Here is a 17,802-nt window from a genome sequence, read left to right on the forward strand (position 1 = left end):
ATGATAGCAAACTGTGGTCTTCATTGAAACAGACAAAACCCTAAATATAAGAAATGCCTTATAATGGAACAGACTGAATAAAGTAGTTATTGTTCAGTTGCTAAGTCATGTCCGACTCTTAGTGACCCCATGGACTACAGCTTGCCTGGCTTCCCTGTCCTTCACTATCTCCAGGAGTTTCCTCAAACTCCTGTCAATTGAGTTAATGCTATCCAACCACCTCATCCTCTGTTTCCCCTTCTCCTTGTGCCCTCAATCTTTCCCAGCATCAAGGTCTTTTCCAATGAGTCAGTTCTTCATATCAGGTGGCCAAACCGTGTCAGAGAACCTTGCTGTGTCTAGCCACTGGGTGAGACATCTTCAGTGATAGATCATGAAAGGAGAAGGGTACAGAGTGAAAAAGATTTATTCAGGACATCTTTAAGATTGCTGTGTGTTTTCTGGATGCCACAGACTCAAGGTTAAGCATTATTCCTTAAAGAATCAAAAAAGAGGTTGAGGAACCAGACTGCCTCCTCCCCCCACCCACCTCTGATCCCAGGTCTTTCCCTCTGCATCCCTGCTCTGTATAAACCCACCTTTCTTCTGAGGGCAGTCTCAGCTGGTGCCTGCCCATCTCTCCAACTTGTAGCAGTCCCTACCTTTCATTCCCTTGAGGCTTCATTTCCCTCATTACTTTTTCTTCTTGATTAGCACTGCTAGACATTTACATATCTTGTTAGTCCTTTCCAATGACATTTGGTTTGGTTGGTCCTTTTTTCTTATTATTTTACTCTTCAGTCTATTGCTACTGAAAAATTTTTTGCTAAGATCAACAATTATCTCTATCAGTGACATGTTGATGGAATGTTTTCAGTCCATCAACACTTTTCACTGTTTCAATCCAGTGCTTTCAGTCTTAAATTTTACTTATCCAAAACATTTAATGTTACTGCTTGGTCTCATATTTGGGGGTTAATTTTTTATTAAAATATACATACTATAAAATGGACAGTTGATAAAATTTTATCTGTGAGGACATGAACATCCCCCATGGCTACTATCCAGATCAAGATATACAGTTGCTTCCTGGTTCTTGAGGTGCACTGTTCTTCATGTTATGGCCAAGTTTTTCTAAAACATTTCCAGCCCACAACCTGCCTCTGCCTTCAACCCTACAGAGACATTCACATGAAGAGCTGGAGAGCCAATCACTAAAGAAGAACTTAGACAATCACTTAATTCAATAATAAAATTGAAGGATATGTGAGAATTTTTTATTCCTATTTAAAGAATTGAACATGTTCCCAGCTCTGGTGTTAAAAGAGCCTGATATTATTCTCAACTCAGTGGGCCACAGGTTTAAGGAACTGACATATGACAAAGTTTTCCTGCTCCACCTTCCATCGTTCTTTGTATTCATTGCCTTACTAATTTCTATTCATTCTTCAAAAGTCAGCTCATAAGCTACCTCCTTTGAGAAGTCTTTTCTTGTCTACCACCTCCCCCAACCCCTGCCAGAACTAAATTAGGTAACTTAAGAACTTATGGAATCACCTATGCTGACCTCTTGAAGAAGGAAATGGCAACCCACTCCAGTGTTCTTGCCTGGAGAATCCCAGGGATGGAGGAGCCTGGTGGGCTGCCGTCTCTGGGGTTGCACAGAGTCAGACACAACTGAAGTGACTTAGCAGCAGCAGCAGCAGCAGCAAAGGATTGAAAATACTCAATTCAAATGTAGATTGCCTTAAAGGTAAAAGAAGGAATGCATAATTTACTCAAATAAACCCTTCGTGTTTATGATAAACCAATGCCTCCCCTCTCTAGGACAAAAAGCACATGCTTCTAATAAGCCCTACTGCTCAGTTTCTATTCTCTCAAATTCCCCTGGTCCCTGAAAACCCTGTCTCGATTATCACAAAGTTAGACTAACCGCTTCCTCTCTTAGCTTTAAATCAAAATAGTTATGTGTTCCTGTTCCTGTTCTCTCCCCAGTTGTACCGTGATTTCCAGGATGTGAACTTGCTATCAGCAGTACCCACTAGCCCTGGCCAGCCCATTTTAGTGAGGTTGAGAGCTTATATCCTCCTTTCTAGGATGGCTCTGGCTTTGAGACTTCAAGCCCATCACCCAGTCCCCAGGTCAGTTACCCACATCCCTGGAATTTTCTCTATTTGACTTCCTCTGGATGTCCACATTTCTTCCTCTCAAAAGAAAGGGGATTTATATAAGATCCTTCAGGACAAGCAACATGAGCTCATATATGAACAACATGGATGCATGGTGAGTTTTGTCATTTTCAAATACCTCCCATTAAGAGTCCTCTTCCCCCTGTAGCTTCTCTATCACCCTACTTTTCCCCTGGACACCCCAGCTTTCCTTGGCCTCTGCCCAGCAGCCAAGCACTGTAACTTCTCCAGAGACTGATTTTTGTCTGTGCTCTGGTCCCCAGAGTTTTCCAGATTGTAAGAACAGGCAGATGCCTAATGGTTAAGGAGTCTTTGTCTCTTTAAATCCTCAGAGGCTACTTAAGAGTTAGAAGAATATAGAGTGTATTCTGAAAGGAAAACAAAAGGCCCAAGATTAGTTTGATTTTGAAAAATGTAAAACAAATGCACTGAAAGGAAAGCCTACTCACAATCTCCTTGAGCTAAATTTTGGGTCTTCGTATGTCACCAAGAGAACCTTCATGATTCTGATAACTACATGGTATTCTGCCTTCCTTTCTTCTAAATCTATGACAAAAGGAGGAAAACAGGAGGCAATTGTGGAGAGAAAGGATAAGACTAGGCACAAAAAGCCATATATTATAATGAAGGAGAATTAAGACTATATATCTAGGCAATTGGCCCTTTAGAGTGATTGTTGGGTGCAATGAAAATAATTCATTACAGGTCTTTAAAATATGATGTGGGAATGGTTGTGCTGGAAACAAACTGTGAGGCAAGTATATGAGAACTGTGGGCTTTGCCTGTTGCAGGGGCTGCAATATATACGTTATGTATGGTCACACTGGTGCTGTGTCACGCAACCTCTGACCTAGTTTTAAGTTTGAAGGTAGTGACTGTTGAGTTAGGATTTGGCAACAAACTAGATACTAGGTTAGGTACAGGCAGAAGGAAAATAATTCCTATAATGAAGAATAGTTAAAAAAAAAATCTACCTTAATTGTATCGGTTGTTCACATATGAAGGAGGTGAAACAGGCCAAAATGGAGAAATAAACTCATTCTGCCCACCATGCTTCAAAATTACTTCTTCAACATTATTAGCAGCAGAAGAGGAGAACTTTCCATCTGCCTGGAAAGGAATGAACTGGTAAGTCACACACCTGGTCCTGGCAAAGGGTTGAGCAGTTCTATATTAGAGGGAAAATGTGTTTTTTGTGTGTGGGAGGGTGGATCCCTGGGGAAGTGTGTATTGACTGGAGAAATGGATCTGTAGGAAGTGCTTCCACTTATGTCCATGGAAACTTAGCAGGGATGCCAGGGGCCAAATCAACGATGTTCTTTTTGTGCTTTTATTAAGACAAATCTTGGAAGGTTCCTGGAAAATGAAGATTATTAGGTGAATTCATTAAAATCTTGAATGAATTAAGGAATGCAATGGCTTCATTTGTAATGTGATCTTTGGGTTGTTTGCTTTTCTGTTTATAAACTGATTTGGATGTTATGATTACTTGTTAAAAGAATTAAGGTTAAACCTATTATGTGTTATCATAATGTCTGATTTCCAAGACCAGCCGAGAAGATAAAAGGTCTTAAGTGTATAAAAATTCTTTCCTCTAGGTTAATTGTTTATACTTCTCTTCTAAGAATGAGGACCCCTTTTCATAATGAGTATGTATATTTTTAATTTTTTTAAATAAAGAAAGTATATACACACAGTCACAGATACAGGGAAAAAACACAGTATAAGAAAAGATCCCGTTAACAACTGTATTTATAAAAACAACACCAAAAATTCCAGGAATAAATTTAATAGAAGTAATATACAGGAACTAGATGGGAAAATATTATAAAATGCTACTAAGAGATATAACAAAATCTAAATAAGTGAAATATATTTTGTCCTTTGATAAGATTCAATATTGAAAAGATATTATTTATTCTTAATCTATATATTACATGAAGTTCCAATTGATTTCCCTTTGTAACTATTAAAATTTTGATCTAGAACAGGGGTCAGTGAAGTTTTTCTCTAAAGTATCTTAATACTTTAGGTTTTATGGGTAACATAGTCTCCAATGTAACTATATAATTCTGTCTTGTGGTGAGAAAGCAGCCACAGATAATGCTTAATAAGTGTATATTCTGATAAAAATGTATGGACACTGAAAAAACAAAATGAACAAAAAACCAAAAAACAAGAACCTTTTATGTCTGATTCACCATTGTAGCTCCAGTCTGGCAGTGTGTGCATATATAAATATTTAAGTGAGGGAACTTTCATTCATATGCCTAGAATCAAAACAAAAATAACCTCTTCTTGCCACATAGGGGCATGAAAGACTGGATGTTATTTAATTACAATCCCATTCAAAAATGTAATGGCTAATTACAAAAGTGGTCCAGAAGGGGAAGAGGCAGGTAGCCATGTGGAGGGGAAGAGGCTGCACTGCTCCTGCAATGCCTAGGGCTGTACCTGCAGTTTAATGTGATCATTCACTGTAAGATAGGAATGAGCTTTGCCCATGCATATATTTTACTAACAGAAAAACCAAGTGGTGCAATGCCTGAGCTTTGAGGGGAAAAGCTTTTCAAAGGGTAAAATGCTTGGGTCCTGCAAAAGGTGGAAACAAAGGCCAAGAATCCTTGAGTTCCCACCTCCTTGCAGAAAATCTAATCTCCATTTTTTTTCAATAAAGATTGGTTGTAATCTCTTAAAAATCAAAACACTGAGAGTCTACTGTGGGTCCCAGTTTATAGTTAAATGAGCATATGTTGCTTTATGTAATAGGTCAGGGGTCATATCTGAATATATTGGGAGAAGCACAGGGTTTTCTGTTTGGGGTAGCCATGGCAGAGAACCAGTCCATTTTCGGAAGTATGAAGTTCAGTATTTGAGTACCAGCAGTGGATCTTAGCTGGCTTCAGTGAATTCCAAAGTGAAAGAAACACAAAGTTGGCAGATAGGCTTCTAATGGAAATACCAGCAAGAAATCTCTACTTGCTGGCTGGACTATCCCTTCATTGCTTGCCATCAGATTCTTTAATGCATCTAATAATTTTTTTATTTAATGGATGTGGCCAAGTCAGTGGGTTGCATGTAGAAACAGAACATTGTGATTTGTCAAAATGGAAATCTTATCAAATATACTTAACCATCTCATGCTCTTGATTTGGTTTTATGTTATGATGTTGCAAGCGGACGGGAACTCATTATCTGATTTTTAGGGGTAGATTCATACTTCTTTGATTTTTCAGAAATAAAAAACATTCTAAGGAAGTAAATAATATAAATGTTAGCAAAATGTATGGTTGCTAAGTTGTTAAGCATCAAATCTCTTTGGAAAAGTTATTACATAAATACTGATCTACATTAGGGGCTTCCCTGGTGGCTCAGAGGGTAAAGTGTCTGCCTGCAATGCAGGAGACCCAGGTTTGATCCCTGGGTTGGGAAGATCCCATGGAGAAGGAAATGGAAACCCACTCAGGTACTCTTGCCTGGAAAATCCCATGGATGGAGAAGCCTGGTATGCTACAGTCCACAGGGTCACAAAGAGTCGGACACAACTGAGCGACTTCACTTTCACTTTTCACTTTCACAGTTTCAATAGTGCCTACAAATACCCCTTAAAATTATGAAATTAAAATTTTATTGGGTTTATTTTTAGGTATATACAGTATGTCAAGTGTTGTTTTATGTGATTTCTACTCATTTTTAATCTTCAGTACCCTCTATAAATTAGAGGGTTTGTTTTCCCATCAGTAAAAAGGAGATAAAGACTCAGATACAGTAATTTTTCATCAGCACTTATTAGAAAATTACATTTTATTAAGATTTTCAAATGTAACAGAGTCAAATATATAGACATATCTATTATATATGAAATCTCTTTCTTATAACATATACTGACTATTCAGTTTAAAACTTTCTGAAAGGAGGAGAAAAAGACAAACTCACATTGCCTAAATTTCTGTTGCTTAGAAACAAAAAGCTGGTGATTAGTACAGTATTCCAACTAGCTTAACAACAGAGGGTATATTAAAAGAATATAGAGGTATATCTTGTAGAACTTAATAACAGGGATGTACCTAGGTATTCTAAATGAATTGGGACCAGAGAGCCAGACAGTTTCTTTATACCATTTTCCTAATTTGCTTCTCCTTCTGTGAAAGAGTTCCAAGTTCATGTGTTAGAAAATGGCTACCATCAGTGATTCCAAGTTTATACCTTCTCAGATAAACCAGAATCCACCATCACTGGAGATGGACTCTGTCAAGGTGTGAGCACATGAGCCAAGTTCAGTGGGTTCATCAATTCATAGAGGTCACTGTCATATATATTAATAGTTGCTTCCATATAATTACATAAGGAGATATACATGTGTGTAATGTGATTTCAGGCGTGTCCAACTCTTTGTGATCTCATGGACTGTAGCCTACCAGGCTCCTCTGTCTATAGGATTCTCGAGGCAAGAATACTGGAGTGAGTTGCCATTTCCTTTTCCAGGGGATCTTCTCGACCCAGGGATTGAATCCATGTCTCTTATGTCTCCTGCATTTGGCAGTCAGGTTCTTTACTAGTAGCTCCACCTCAGAATTCCAGGATGTACAGTTTGTGAGAAAATTAGTCAGGTATGGTACAACCAACACTTGGCTTCTTTTGCAAAGGGACTGCTGCTGCTGCTGCTGCTAAGTCGCTTCAGTCGTGTCCGACTCTGTGCGACCCCATAGACGGCAGCCCACCAGGCTCCCCCGTCCCTGGATTCTCCAGGCAAGAACACTGGAGTGGGTTGCCATTTCCTTCTCCAATGCATGAAAGTGAAAATGAAAGTGAAGTCACTCAGTCGTGTCCAACTCCTAGCGACTCCATGGACTGCAGCCTACCAGGCTCCTCCATCCATGGGATTTTCCAGGCAAGAGTACTGGAGTGGGGTGCCATTGCCTTCTCCGTGCAAAGGGACTGGTAGGATACTAAGTTGAAAATGCAGGTCAGGAGCTAAGGAAAGGAAATGTCCAAATCTATCATCTCTGCCTAAACTCTATGTTTCAGATCCTAGTTGATTGAAACCATTAAAGTTGTCAGATAATTAATCATCTCATTGGTCCTTGCTAGAGAAGGAACAGTTAGGCAAAGAAATCCAGTACTTGGATGCAGTCTCAAAAACAACAGAATGATCTCTGTTCATTTCCAAGGCAAACCATTCAATATCACAGTAGTCCAAGTCCATGCCCTGACCAGTAACGCTGAAGAAGCTGAAGTTGAACGGTTCTATGAAGATCTACAAGACCTTCTAGAACTAACACCCAAAAAAGATGTCCTTTTCATTATAGGGGACTGGAATGCAAAAGTAAGAAGTCAAGAAACACCTGGAATAACAGGCAAATTTGGCCTTGGAGTACAGAATGAAGCGGGGCAAAGGCTAATAGAGTTTTGCCAAGAGAACACACTGGTCAAAGCAAACGCTCTCTTCCAACAACACAAGAGAAGACTCAACACATGGACATCACCAGATGGTCAATACCAAAATGAAATTTATTATATTCTTTGCAGCCAAAGATGGAGAACCTCTATACAGTCAGCAAAAACAACACTGGGAGCTGACTGTGGCTCAGATCATGAACTCCTTCTTGCCAAATTCAGACTTAAATTGAAGAAAGTAGGGAAAACCACTAGACCATTCAGGTATGACCTAAATCAAATCCCTTACGATTACACAGTAGAAGTGAGAAATAGATTTAAGGGACTAGATCTGATAGACAGAGTACCTAAAGAACTATGATTGGAGGTCCCTGACATTGTAGAGAAGACAGGAATCAAGACCATCTCCAAGAAAAAGATGTGCAAAGAAGCAAAATGGCTATCTGAGGACATCTTACAAATAGCTCAGAAAAGAAGCAAAAAGCAAAGGAGAAAAGGAAAGATATACCTATTTGAATGAAGAGTTCTAAAGAATAGCAAGGAGAGATAAGAAAGCCTTCCTTAGTGATCAGTGCAAAGAAATAGAGGAAAGCAATAGAATGGGAAAGACTAGAGATCTCGTCAAGAAAATCAGAGATACCAAGGGACCATTTCATGCATAGATGGGCAGAATAAAGGATAGAAATGGTATGGACCTAACAGAAGCAAAAGATATTAAGAAGAGGTGGCAGGAATACACAAAAGAACTATACAAAAAAAAAAAATCTTCATGACCCAGATAATAAAGACTGTATGATCACTCACCTAGAGCCAGACATCCTGGAATGTGAAGTCAAGTGGACCTTAGGAAGCATCACTACGAACAAAGCTAGTGAAGGTGATGGAATTCCAGTTGAGTTATTTCAAATCCTGAAAGATGATGCTGTGAATGTGCTGCACTCAATATGCCAGCAAATTTGGAAAACTCAGCAGTGGCCACAGGACTGGAAATGATAAGTTTTCATTCCAATCCCAAAGAAAGGCAATGCCAAAGAAAGCTCAAACTACTACACAATTGTACTCATCTCACATACTAGTAAAGTAATGCTTAAAATTCTTCAAGCCAGGCTTCAGCAGACATGAGCCATGAACTTCCAGATGTTCAAGCTGGATTTAGAAAAGGCAGAGGAACTAGAGATCAAATTGCCAACATCCATTAGATCATCAAAAAAGCAAGAGAAAAACATAGATCTCTGCTTTATTGACTATGTCAAAGCCTTTGACTGTGTGGATCACAACAAACTGTGGAAAATTCTTAAAGAGATGGGAATATCAGACCACCTTGCATGCCTCTTAAGATATCTGTATGCAGGTCAGGAAGCAACAGTTAGAACTGGACATGAAACAGCAGACTGGTTCCAAATCGGGAAAGAAGTATGTCAAGGCTGTATATTGTTACCTTGCTTTTTTAACTTATATGCAGAGTACATCATGAGAAACACTAGGCCAGATGAAGCACAAGCTGGAATCAAGATTGCTGGGAGAAATATCCATAACCTCAGATATGCAGATGATATCACCTTTACGGCAGAAAGCGACAAAGAACTAAAGAACCTCTTGATGAAAGTGAAAGAGGAGAGTGAAAAAGTGGCTTAAAGCTGAACATTCAGAAAACTAAGATTATGGTATCTGGTCACATCACTTCATGGCAAATAGATGGGGAAACAGTGGAAACAGTGACTGACTTTTTTGGTGGGGGGGGGGCCTCCAAAATCACTGCAAATGGTCACTGCAGCCATGAAATAAAAAGACGCTTACTTGTTGGAAGAAACGTTATGGCCAACCTATACAGCATATTAAAAAGCAGAAACATTACTTTGCCAACAAAGGTCCATCTAGTCAAAGCTATGGTTTTTCCAGTAGTCATGTACGGATGTGAGAGTTGGACTATAAAGAAAGCTGAGCGCAGAAGAATTGATGCTTTTGAACTGTGAAGTTGGAGAAGACTCTTGACAGTTCCTTGGACTGTAAGGAGATCCAACCAGTCCACCCTAAAGGAAATTAGTTGAATATTTATTGGAAGGACTGAAGTTGAAGCTGAAATTCCAATACTTTGACCACCTAATGTGAAGAACTGACTCATTTGGAAAGACCCTAATGCTGGGAAGGACTGAGGGCAGAAAGAGAAGGGGACGACAGAGAATGAGATGGTTGGATGGCATCACCATCCAACCAAACTAGATAGACATGAGTTTGAGCAGGCTCCAGGAGCTGGGGATGGACAGAGAGGCCTGGCATGCTACAGTCCAGGGGTTGCAAAGAGCTGGACAGGACTGAGAAACTGTACTGAACTGAACTGAGGCAAAGATATCCTTATAGCTTTCTCTTAGAACTTATATAGTGCCAGGTGAACTAGACCATCCAGGTGAACTAAAGCATCTTTGGATTGGCTAAAATGCTCAAAGTCTGAAGAGACTTCTATTCATGAACCCAAGTTGGAGTGTTTAAAGAGGCAGTGCATCAGCAAGCTCCATGTTCGATTTCGTATTTGCTTTATCCTCAGGCCATAGATGATGGGGTTTAAGGTAGGTGGGATGATCAGATACAAGTCAGCTAACAGCACTTGGATGTGCACAGGCATTATGTCTTTCCCTAGCCAAGGCACATAGATGGATGCCATCCCAGGTAGGTAGTACAGAGCCATAACCCCCACATGGGAGCCACACGTACTTAATGCTTTTAACTGAGCATTCTTTGAGGAGAGACTGAATACTGCCTGGAGAATCAGGATATAGGAGGCAGCAATAAAGGCCACATCAGAACCCACAATAATGGAGGAAACAATCAGACTGTAGAGACTACTGGGCCTGGGGTCGGCACAAGCCAACTTGGCCACAGCTATGTGCTCACAGTAGGAATGGAGAACCATGTTGGAGCCACAGAAGGGCAGATGACTCACCATCCAGCTCAGGGGAGTCATGAATACAGTCGCTCTGATGGTGATAGTCACACTTATTCCCAGCATCACTCGAGGTGTGAGAATTCTCTTATAGTGTAGGGGCTTACAGATGGCCACATAGCGGTCAAAAGCCATGGCCAGCAGCAGCCCCGACTCCACAGCTGTGGCTGCATGGACAAGATACATCTGAGTGAAACAAGCATTAAAGCTGATGGTGTTGTCTCCTGAGGAGAAGATGCTCACCATATTGGGCACCACTGAGGAGGCCATCACCATGTCCACGGCAGCCAGAACACACAGGAAACAGTACATGGGCTCCTGTAGAGTGGAATCCATCCAGATGATAGTCACTATGAGGGTGTTTGCTAACAGGGCTGTGGTATACATGATGCTCAGTGAGACAGCCAGCCAAAGATGTGAAGACTGCAAACCTGGGATACCCACCAGGATGAAGGTGGCAGGGGCTTCCGTTGTATGGTTGTAGGGTAACCCCAGCATCACAGATGAGACTGCTTTCCTGTTAATGTATAAAATTAGGTAAGAAAAGGATACAATCCTGTAAGATGTGTTCCCAGCTCTGGTGTTAAAAGGGCCTGATGTTATTCTCAACTCAGTGGGCCGCAGGTTTAAGGAACTGACATGTGACAAAGTTTTCCTGCTCCACCTTCCATCGTTCTCAGTATTCTTTGCCTTACGAATTTCTATCACTATTCAAAGATCTTGAGTTACATCCCTTGGGAAGTCTTCTCTACTTTCTGCCCCATCTCATCACAAAACTAAGTTAGGTAGCTTCAGAACTTTTATGGGCTCTCATCTGTGCTTACCTCTGAGGGACCTAAACTGATCATTCCAGTATCATACATGTGACTATTATATTCAATCATGTGTATCTTGTTCATGGCCTTATAAATTATACCAAGTGTGTGACCCAGATGTGTTGTGCACAAGTCCATTAAGAGAGAATACGTGTGCTCATTATAGCAAAAAGTTGAATGAATGAAAAATCAGAGGAAAGAATGTTTCTTTTATTTCTGTATGCTCCGTTCCTAATATATAATCATTGTTGAATGAATCAATGAACTTCCTAGATTTAACATGTAATGTTTTTCATCTTCTCCTTCCTGAAACTCTCACTACCCTAATACTACATCTCTCAGAGCCTCAGGCTAGTGGGTCACGACACTGATTGTGTGACTATTGGACTTTACAGTACTCACATAAAGCCAAAAACTCTTTCCCAGGTGTCCGGGCAACCTTAAATAAAGAGTGTGTATTTGTCAAGCCTCCAGACTAGCCAGTGGTTAGTTATCACCTCCTGTCCCTCACTTCAGTCAGGGGCTAAAGGCTAAGAACTTTCCAGATCCTTGGACATTGTCTTCTCTTGATCATTCTTGGATTTCTCATCACTTCTGGCTCCTCCCTAAAAAAGTTGAATAGGTAAGATTGATGGAGAACTGACTTCAGAATCCCATCAATGGCAGTAGCCATGCACTAGACCAACACTTACCTGGTTCTCAGTGCTAATCAGGCAACACACATTTGTCCCTTCCAGTTACCCCCTGGAGAGCCTACCACTAATTGACTCCACACCCAGGTACCAACAGAAACCTTGATGAGAGTCCTCAGAAGTTTTCTAAAAAGCCAAACTTATGGGATATAATTGAAAACCATGGTCTTTATTGAAACAAACAAACAAAAAAAAACCCTAAACATAAGAAATGCCTTATAATGGAATAGACTAAATAAAGTAATGAGCTCTGTTTTATAGTCAGAGAACCTAACTGCATATAACCACTGGGTGAGACATCTTCAATGATAGAGCATGAGAAGATAAAGGAAAGCTTTTTAAAGTAGAACAATAGTGTAGAGTGAAAAGAAAATTATTCAGGGTACTCTTAAGACTGCTATGTGTGGCCTGGATGCCATAAAGCCAAGATTGAGCATCTTTCCTTAAAGAGTTGAAGAGAATCTGAGGAATCAGAATGGCTCTTCCTGCTGTTTACCTCTGATCCAGGATCTTCCTCTCTGGATCCCCCCTGTATAAATCTACCTTTCTTCTGAGAGAAGTCTCATCTAGTGCCTGCCCATCCCTCCTCTCTAGCCTTGGCAAGTTGTCGCAGGTCATACCTTTCATTTCTGTGAGGTTTTAGTTCCCTCATTCCTTTTTCTTCTTGCTTAGTAGTGCTAGAGATTTACATGTCTTAATAGTCTGGTCCATTGGCAGAACATTTGATTTGGTGGGTCTGTTTATAAGTATTACTATCTTACTCTTCAGTCTGCTGCTACTGAAAAAAAAATTTGCTAAGACCAACAATTACCTCCATCAGTGACATGTTGCCAGTCCAGTGTTTTCAGTCTTTATTTTACTTGACCTATCCAGAACATTTAACACTGTTGCTTGCTTCTTTATTTTTTGGCTAACTTTTGCTTGAAATATAGCATCCATATGGTAAAATGGACAGTCTAAGTTTTATTTGTGAGAACATGAACACACCCTCATGGCCACTACCAAGATCAAGAAATACAATTGCTTCCTGGTTCTTGAGGTGCATTCTTCTTGAGAAAGCTCTAGCCAAGCTCTCCTAAAACATTTCCAGACCACAATCTGCCTCTGCCTTCAACCCTGCAGAGACATTCACTTGAAGAGCTGGAGAGCCAATACTAAAGAAATGTAACTAACCTCCAATTAAAATAAATAAATTTATACTAAAAAATTTTAAGAATAAAAGGAAGAAAGTTTAGAAAAAAAAGAAAAGCTTAGATAAGACACTTAATAAGACAATCATAGGATATGTCAGGATATTTTATTTCTATTAAAGGATGGGAAATACTCAATTCAAATGAAAATTGTCTTAAAGATAAAAGTAGTAATCTGTAATTCAGTCAAATGGAGCCTTTGTGTTCATGATAAATCAGTGTCTCCCCTCTATGACCAAAAGCACATGCTCCCAATCAGTCCTACTGCTCAGTTTCTATTCTCTCAACTCCCCCTAGTCCCTGAAAACCCTCTCTCCTTCATTCCAAGGTTAGACTTACTCCTTCTTCTCTCAGCTTTGAACCAAAATAATCATATATATCCTGTTCCTTTTATCTCCCCAGTTGTCCCATGATTTCCAGAATGTGATCTTGGTATCAGCAGTACCCATGGGACCTGGCCAGCCCTTTGTAGTGGAGTTGCTTATATCCTCCTTTCTAGGGTGACGCTGGCTTTGAGACTTCATCAAGCCCAACACCCAGTCCCCAGGTTAGTTACTCACATCCCTGGAGTTGTCTCTATTCGACTTCCTCTGGCAGGCTGCATTTCTTTCACCCAAAAGAAGGGGATTTATACAGGAGGAGCAACACACAATCAAATATGAACAACATGGAGACACAATGAGGAGTGTTGTCACTTTCAGAGCCCTCCCATTGGGAGCCCCCTTTCCCTTCAGATTCTCTATCTCCCTGCTTTTCCCCTGGACACCCCAGCTTCCCTTGACCTCTGCCCAGCGGACAAACACTATAACTCCTCCAGAGACTGATTTTTCCCTGTTCTCTGCCCCAAGGGAGCTTTCCAGATTGTAGGGAGAGACAGGTGCTTAGTGGAAGAGACTTTGTTTCATGTCCTCAGAGGATAACTAATAAGGAATATAACACATATTCTGGAAAGAAAACAAGGCCCCAAATAAGTTTATCTGATTTTTAGAGATTGATTCCTACTTGTTTCATTTTCAGAAATAGAATATATTCTAAGCAAGTAAATAATAGCAATATTAGGGAAATCTGTGGCTGCTAGGTGGTTGAGCATCAGATCTCTTTGGAACAATTACTTTGTACATGCTTATCTACACAGGAATATATAATATCAACAGTACCTATGACTACCCCTTAAAATTATGAAATTAGAAATTATTGGGTATATTTTAAAGTATGCACAGTATGTATGTAAGGTATTGTTTTATGTGCTCATTTTGAAATTTAATCTTCCATGCACTTTATAATTAGCATTGTTTCCCCATCAGTACAAAGGAAATATTAAGATACAGTAACTTGCTACCAACACTTATTTGGAAACTATAGTTTATTAAGATTTTCAAATACACCAGAGTCAAATATATGTATTGTATCTCCTACATATGAAATCCCTTTCTCTTTAAGATGTACTGACTATGCTATACTAAGTCACTTCAGTCATGTCCAACTCTGTGCGACCCCATAGATGGCAGCCCACCAGGCTCTCCCGTCCCTGGGATTCTCCAGGCAGGAACACTGGAGTGGGTTGCCATTTCCTTCTCCAATGCACTAACTATAGGAATTAAGACTTTCTGAAAGGATAAACTAAAAGCAAACTCACATTGCCTTAGCTTCCATTGCTTACAAACAAAAAGTTGGTGATTAGTACACCATTCCAACTTCCTGAACAATACTAGGTACATAGGAAACAGAGGTACACCTTATAGTACTGAATAGCAGGGATGTACTTGTGTGTTTGAAATGAATTGGAACCAAAGAACCAATTTTTGAACAGATTTCACTTTCCAAGTACATGTGTTAGAAAATGGCCATCATCAGTGATTCCAAGTTTACATCTCCTCAGAAGCTGGAATCCATTTTGACTGGAGACAGACTCTGTTCCTGATATGAGCACAGGATCCAAGTTGAGTGGATTTATCAGTGACCCAGAGGTCAGTGTATTATATATTAACAGTTGCTTCCATATAATCTTATAAGGAAAACAGTTGTGAGAAAATCAGTCAGACATTGCAGACCCAACAGTTGGTTTCTTCTGCAGAGGGTCTGGTAGGATATTAAATTGGAAATGTAGGTCAAAATCTAAGGAAAGAAAAATCACAAATCTACATTGCCTGCCCAGACTTATCTCTGATTCAAATACTAGTTTATTCAAACCATTATATTCATCAGAAAATAAATCATTTCATTGACATCTTTGCTAGAGATTGAATAGTTAGGTAAAGTTAAACATTACAGCTTCTTTATTTAGACTTTGTATGGCATCAGGTGAACCAAACTGTCCAGGTTAGCTAGGGCGTCTTTGAAGTTGTCTGGTTTGCTCAAGGGCCTGAATTCCTGAGCCCAAGTTGGAGTGGTTAAAGAGGTAGTGAATCAGCAGGCCCCATGTTCGCTTCCGTATTTGCTTCGTCCTTAGGCCATAGATGATGGGGTTCAAAGATGGCGGGATGATCAGATATAAGTCAGCTAACAGCACTTGGGTGCACAAAGGCGCTACGTCCTCCCCCAGCCAGGCCACATAGATGGACGCCATCCCAGGCAGGTAGTACAGAGCCATAACCCCCACATGGGAGCCACATGTGCTTAATGCTTTTAACTGAGCATTCTTTGAGGAGAGACTGAATACTGCCTGGAGAATCAGGATATAGGAGGCAGCAATAAAGGCCACATCAGAACCCACAATAATGGAGGAAACAATCAGGCTATAAAGACTACTGGGCCTGGGGTCGGCACAAGCCAACTTGGCCACAGCTATGTGCTCACAGTAGGAATGGAGAACCACGTTGGAGCCACAGAAGGGCAGATGACTCACCATCCAGCTCAGGGGAGTCATGAATACAGTCGCTCTGATGGTGATGATCACAGTCATTTCCAGCATCACTCGATGTGTGAGAATTCTCTTATAGTGTAGGGGCTTACAGATGGCCACATAGCGGTCAAAAGCCATGGCCAGCAGCAGCCCCGACTCCACAGCTGTGGCTGCATGGACAAGATACATCTGAGTGAAACAAGCATTAAAGCTGATGGTGTTGTCTCCTGAGGAGAAGATGCTCACCATATTGGGCACCACCGAGGAGGCCATCACCATGTCCACGGCAGCCAGAACACACAGGAAACAGTACATGGGCTCCTGTAGAGTGGAATCCATCCAGATGATAGTCACTATGAGGGTGTTTGCTAACAGGGCTGTGGTATACATGATGCTCAGTGAGACAGCCAGCCAAAGATGTGAAGACTGCAAACCTGGGATACCCACCAGGATGAAGGTGGCAGGGGCTTCCGTTGTATGGTTGTAGGGTAACCCCAGCATCACAGATGAGACTGCTTTCCTGTTAATGTATAAAATTAGGTAAGAAAAGGATACAATCCTGTAAGATGTGTTCCCAGCTCTGGTGTTAAAAGGGCCTGATGTTATTCTCAACTCAGTGGGCCGCAGGTTTAAGGAACTGACATGTGACAAAGTTTTCCTGCTCTACCTTCCATAATTCTCAGTATTCTTTGCCTTACTAATTTCTATCAGTGTTCAAAGATCTTAAGTTACATCCTTTGGGAAATCTTCTCTACTTCCTGACCCATCCCATGCTAAACCTAAGTTACATAGAGGGACTTATCCATGCTGACCTCAGAGGGACCCAAATTGACCTTTTAAGTACTCTACCTGTGATTTTCTTATATTCAGTCATGTATGTCTTGTTCATGGCCTTATCCCTTATGCCAAGAGTGTGACCCACAGCTGTTGTGTACAGGTCCATTAAAAGAAGATATATGTACTCATTATAGCAAACGGTTGAATGAATGGATGGATGAAACAGAAACAAAAGAAAGGTTTTTTGTTTTACTTTTTTATGTTCAGTTCCTAATATTTAATAATTGTTGTGTGAAACTTTTTGAGATTGAACATGTAACATTTTATATCTTTTCCTTCCTCAACCTCTCAATGCCCTAATATTGCATCTCTCAAGACATTAAGCTAGTGGTTTACCACACCAATTGTGTGAGTATGTTGACTTTACAATAGTCATTTATAGGCCCAGAACTCTTTCCTGGGTTTCCAGGCAATCTCATATGAAGAGTGCTTATTTGCTAATCCTGAACACTAGCCAACTATTATCATTCACCTTCTATCCCTCCCCTCAGTCAGGGGCATATAGGCTAAGAACTTTCCATATCCTGGACACTGTCTTCACTTGTTGTTGTTCAGTCTCTCAGTCATGTCCCACTGTTTGCAACCCCATGGACTGCAGCATGCCAGGCCTCCTTGTCCGTCACCAACTCCCAAAGCTTGCTCAAACTCATGTCCATCGAGTCAGTGATGGCATCCAACCATCTTGTCCTCTGTCATCTCCTTCTTCTCCTGCTTTCTATCTTTCCCAGCATCGGGGTCTTTTCTAACAAGTCAGCTCTTCACATCAGGTAGCCAAAGTATTGGAGCTTCAACTTCAGCATCAGTCCTTCCAATGAATATTCAGGGTTGATTTCCTTTAGGAATGACTGGTTTGACATCCTTGCAGTCCAAGAGACTCTCAAGAGTCTTTTCCAGAACCACAATTTGAAAGCATCAATTCTTTG

General features: G+C 40.6%; 2 protein-coding genes across 2 annotated transcripts; both read right to left on the reverse strand.

Annotated features, from left to right (window-relative positions):
* Positions 1-10,026: 10,026 nt before the first annotated feature.
* LOC109569389 (olfactory receptor 52I2-like) lies at positions 10,027-11,015 on the reverse strand. The gene has a single exon (XM_019974735.2). The coding sequence runs from the start codon at positions 10,999-11,001 to the stop codon at positions 10,027-10,029; it is 975 nt and encodes a 324-aa protein (XP_019830294.2). The 5' UTR covers positions 11,002-11,015.
* A 4,505-nt stretch (positions 11,016-15,520) lies between these two features.
* On the reverse strand, positions 15,521-16,853 carry LOC109569004 (olfactory receptor 52I1-like). The gene has a single exon (XM_019974342.2). The coding sequence runs from the start codon at positions 16,541-16,543 to the stop codon at positions 15,521-15,523; it is 1,023 nt and encodes a 340-aa protein (XP_019829901.2). The 5' UTR covers positions 16,544-16,853.
* Between the last annotated feature and the right edge of the window lie 949 nt (positions 16,854-17,802).

Source organism: Bos indicus, chromosome 15, assembly GCF_029378745.1.
Source record: "Bos indicus isolate NIAB-ARS_2022 breed Sahiwal x Tharparkar chromosome 15, NIAB-ARS_B.indTharparkar_mat_pri_1.0, whole genome shotgun sequence".
Taxonomy (NCBI): domain Eukaryota; kingdom Metazoa; phylum Chordata; class Mammalia; order Artiodactyla; family Bovidae; genus Bos; species Bos indicus.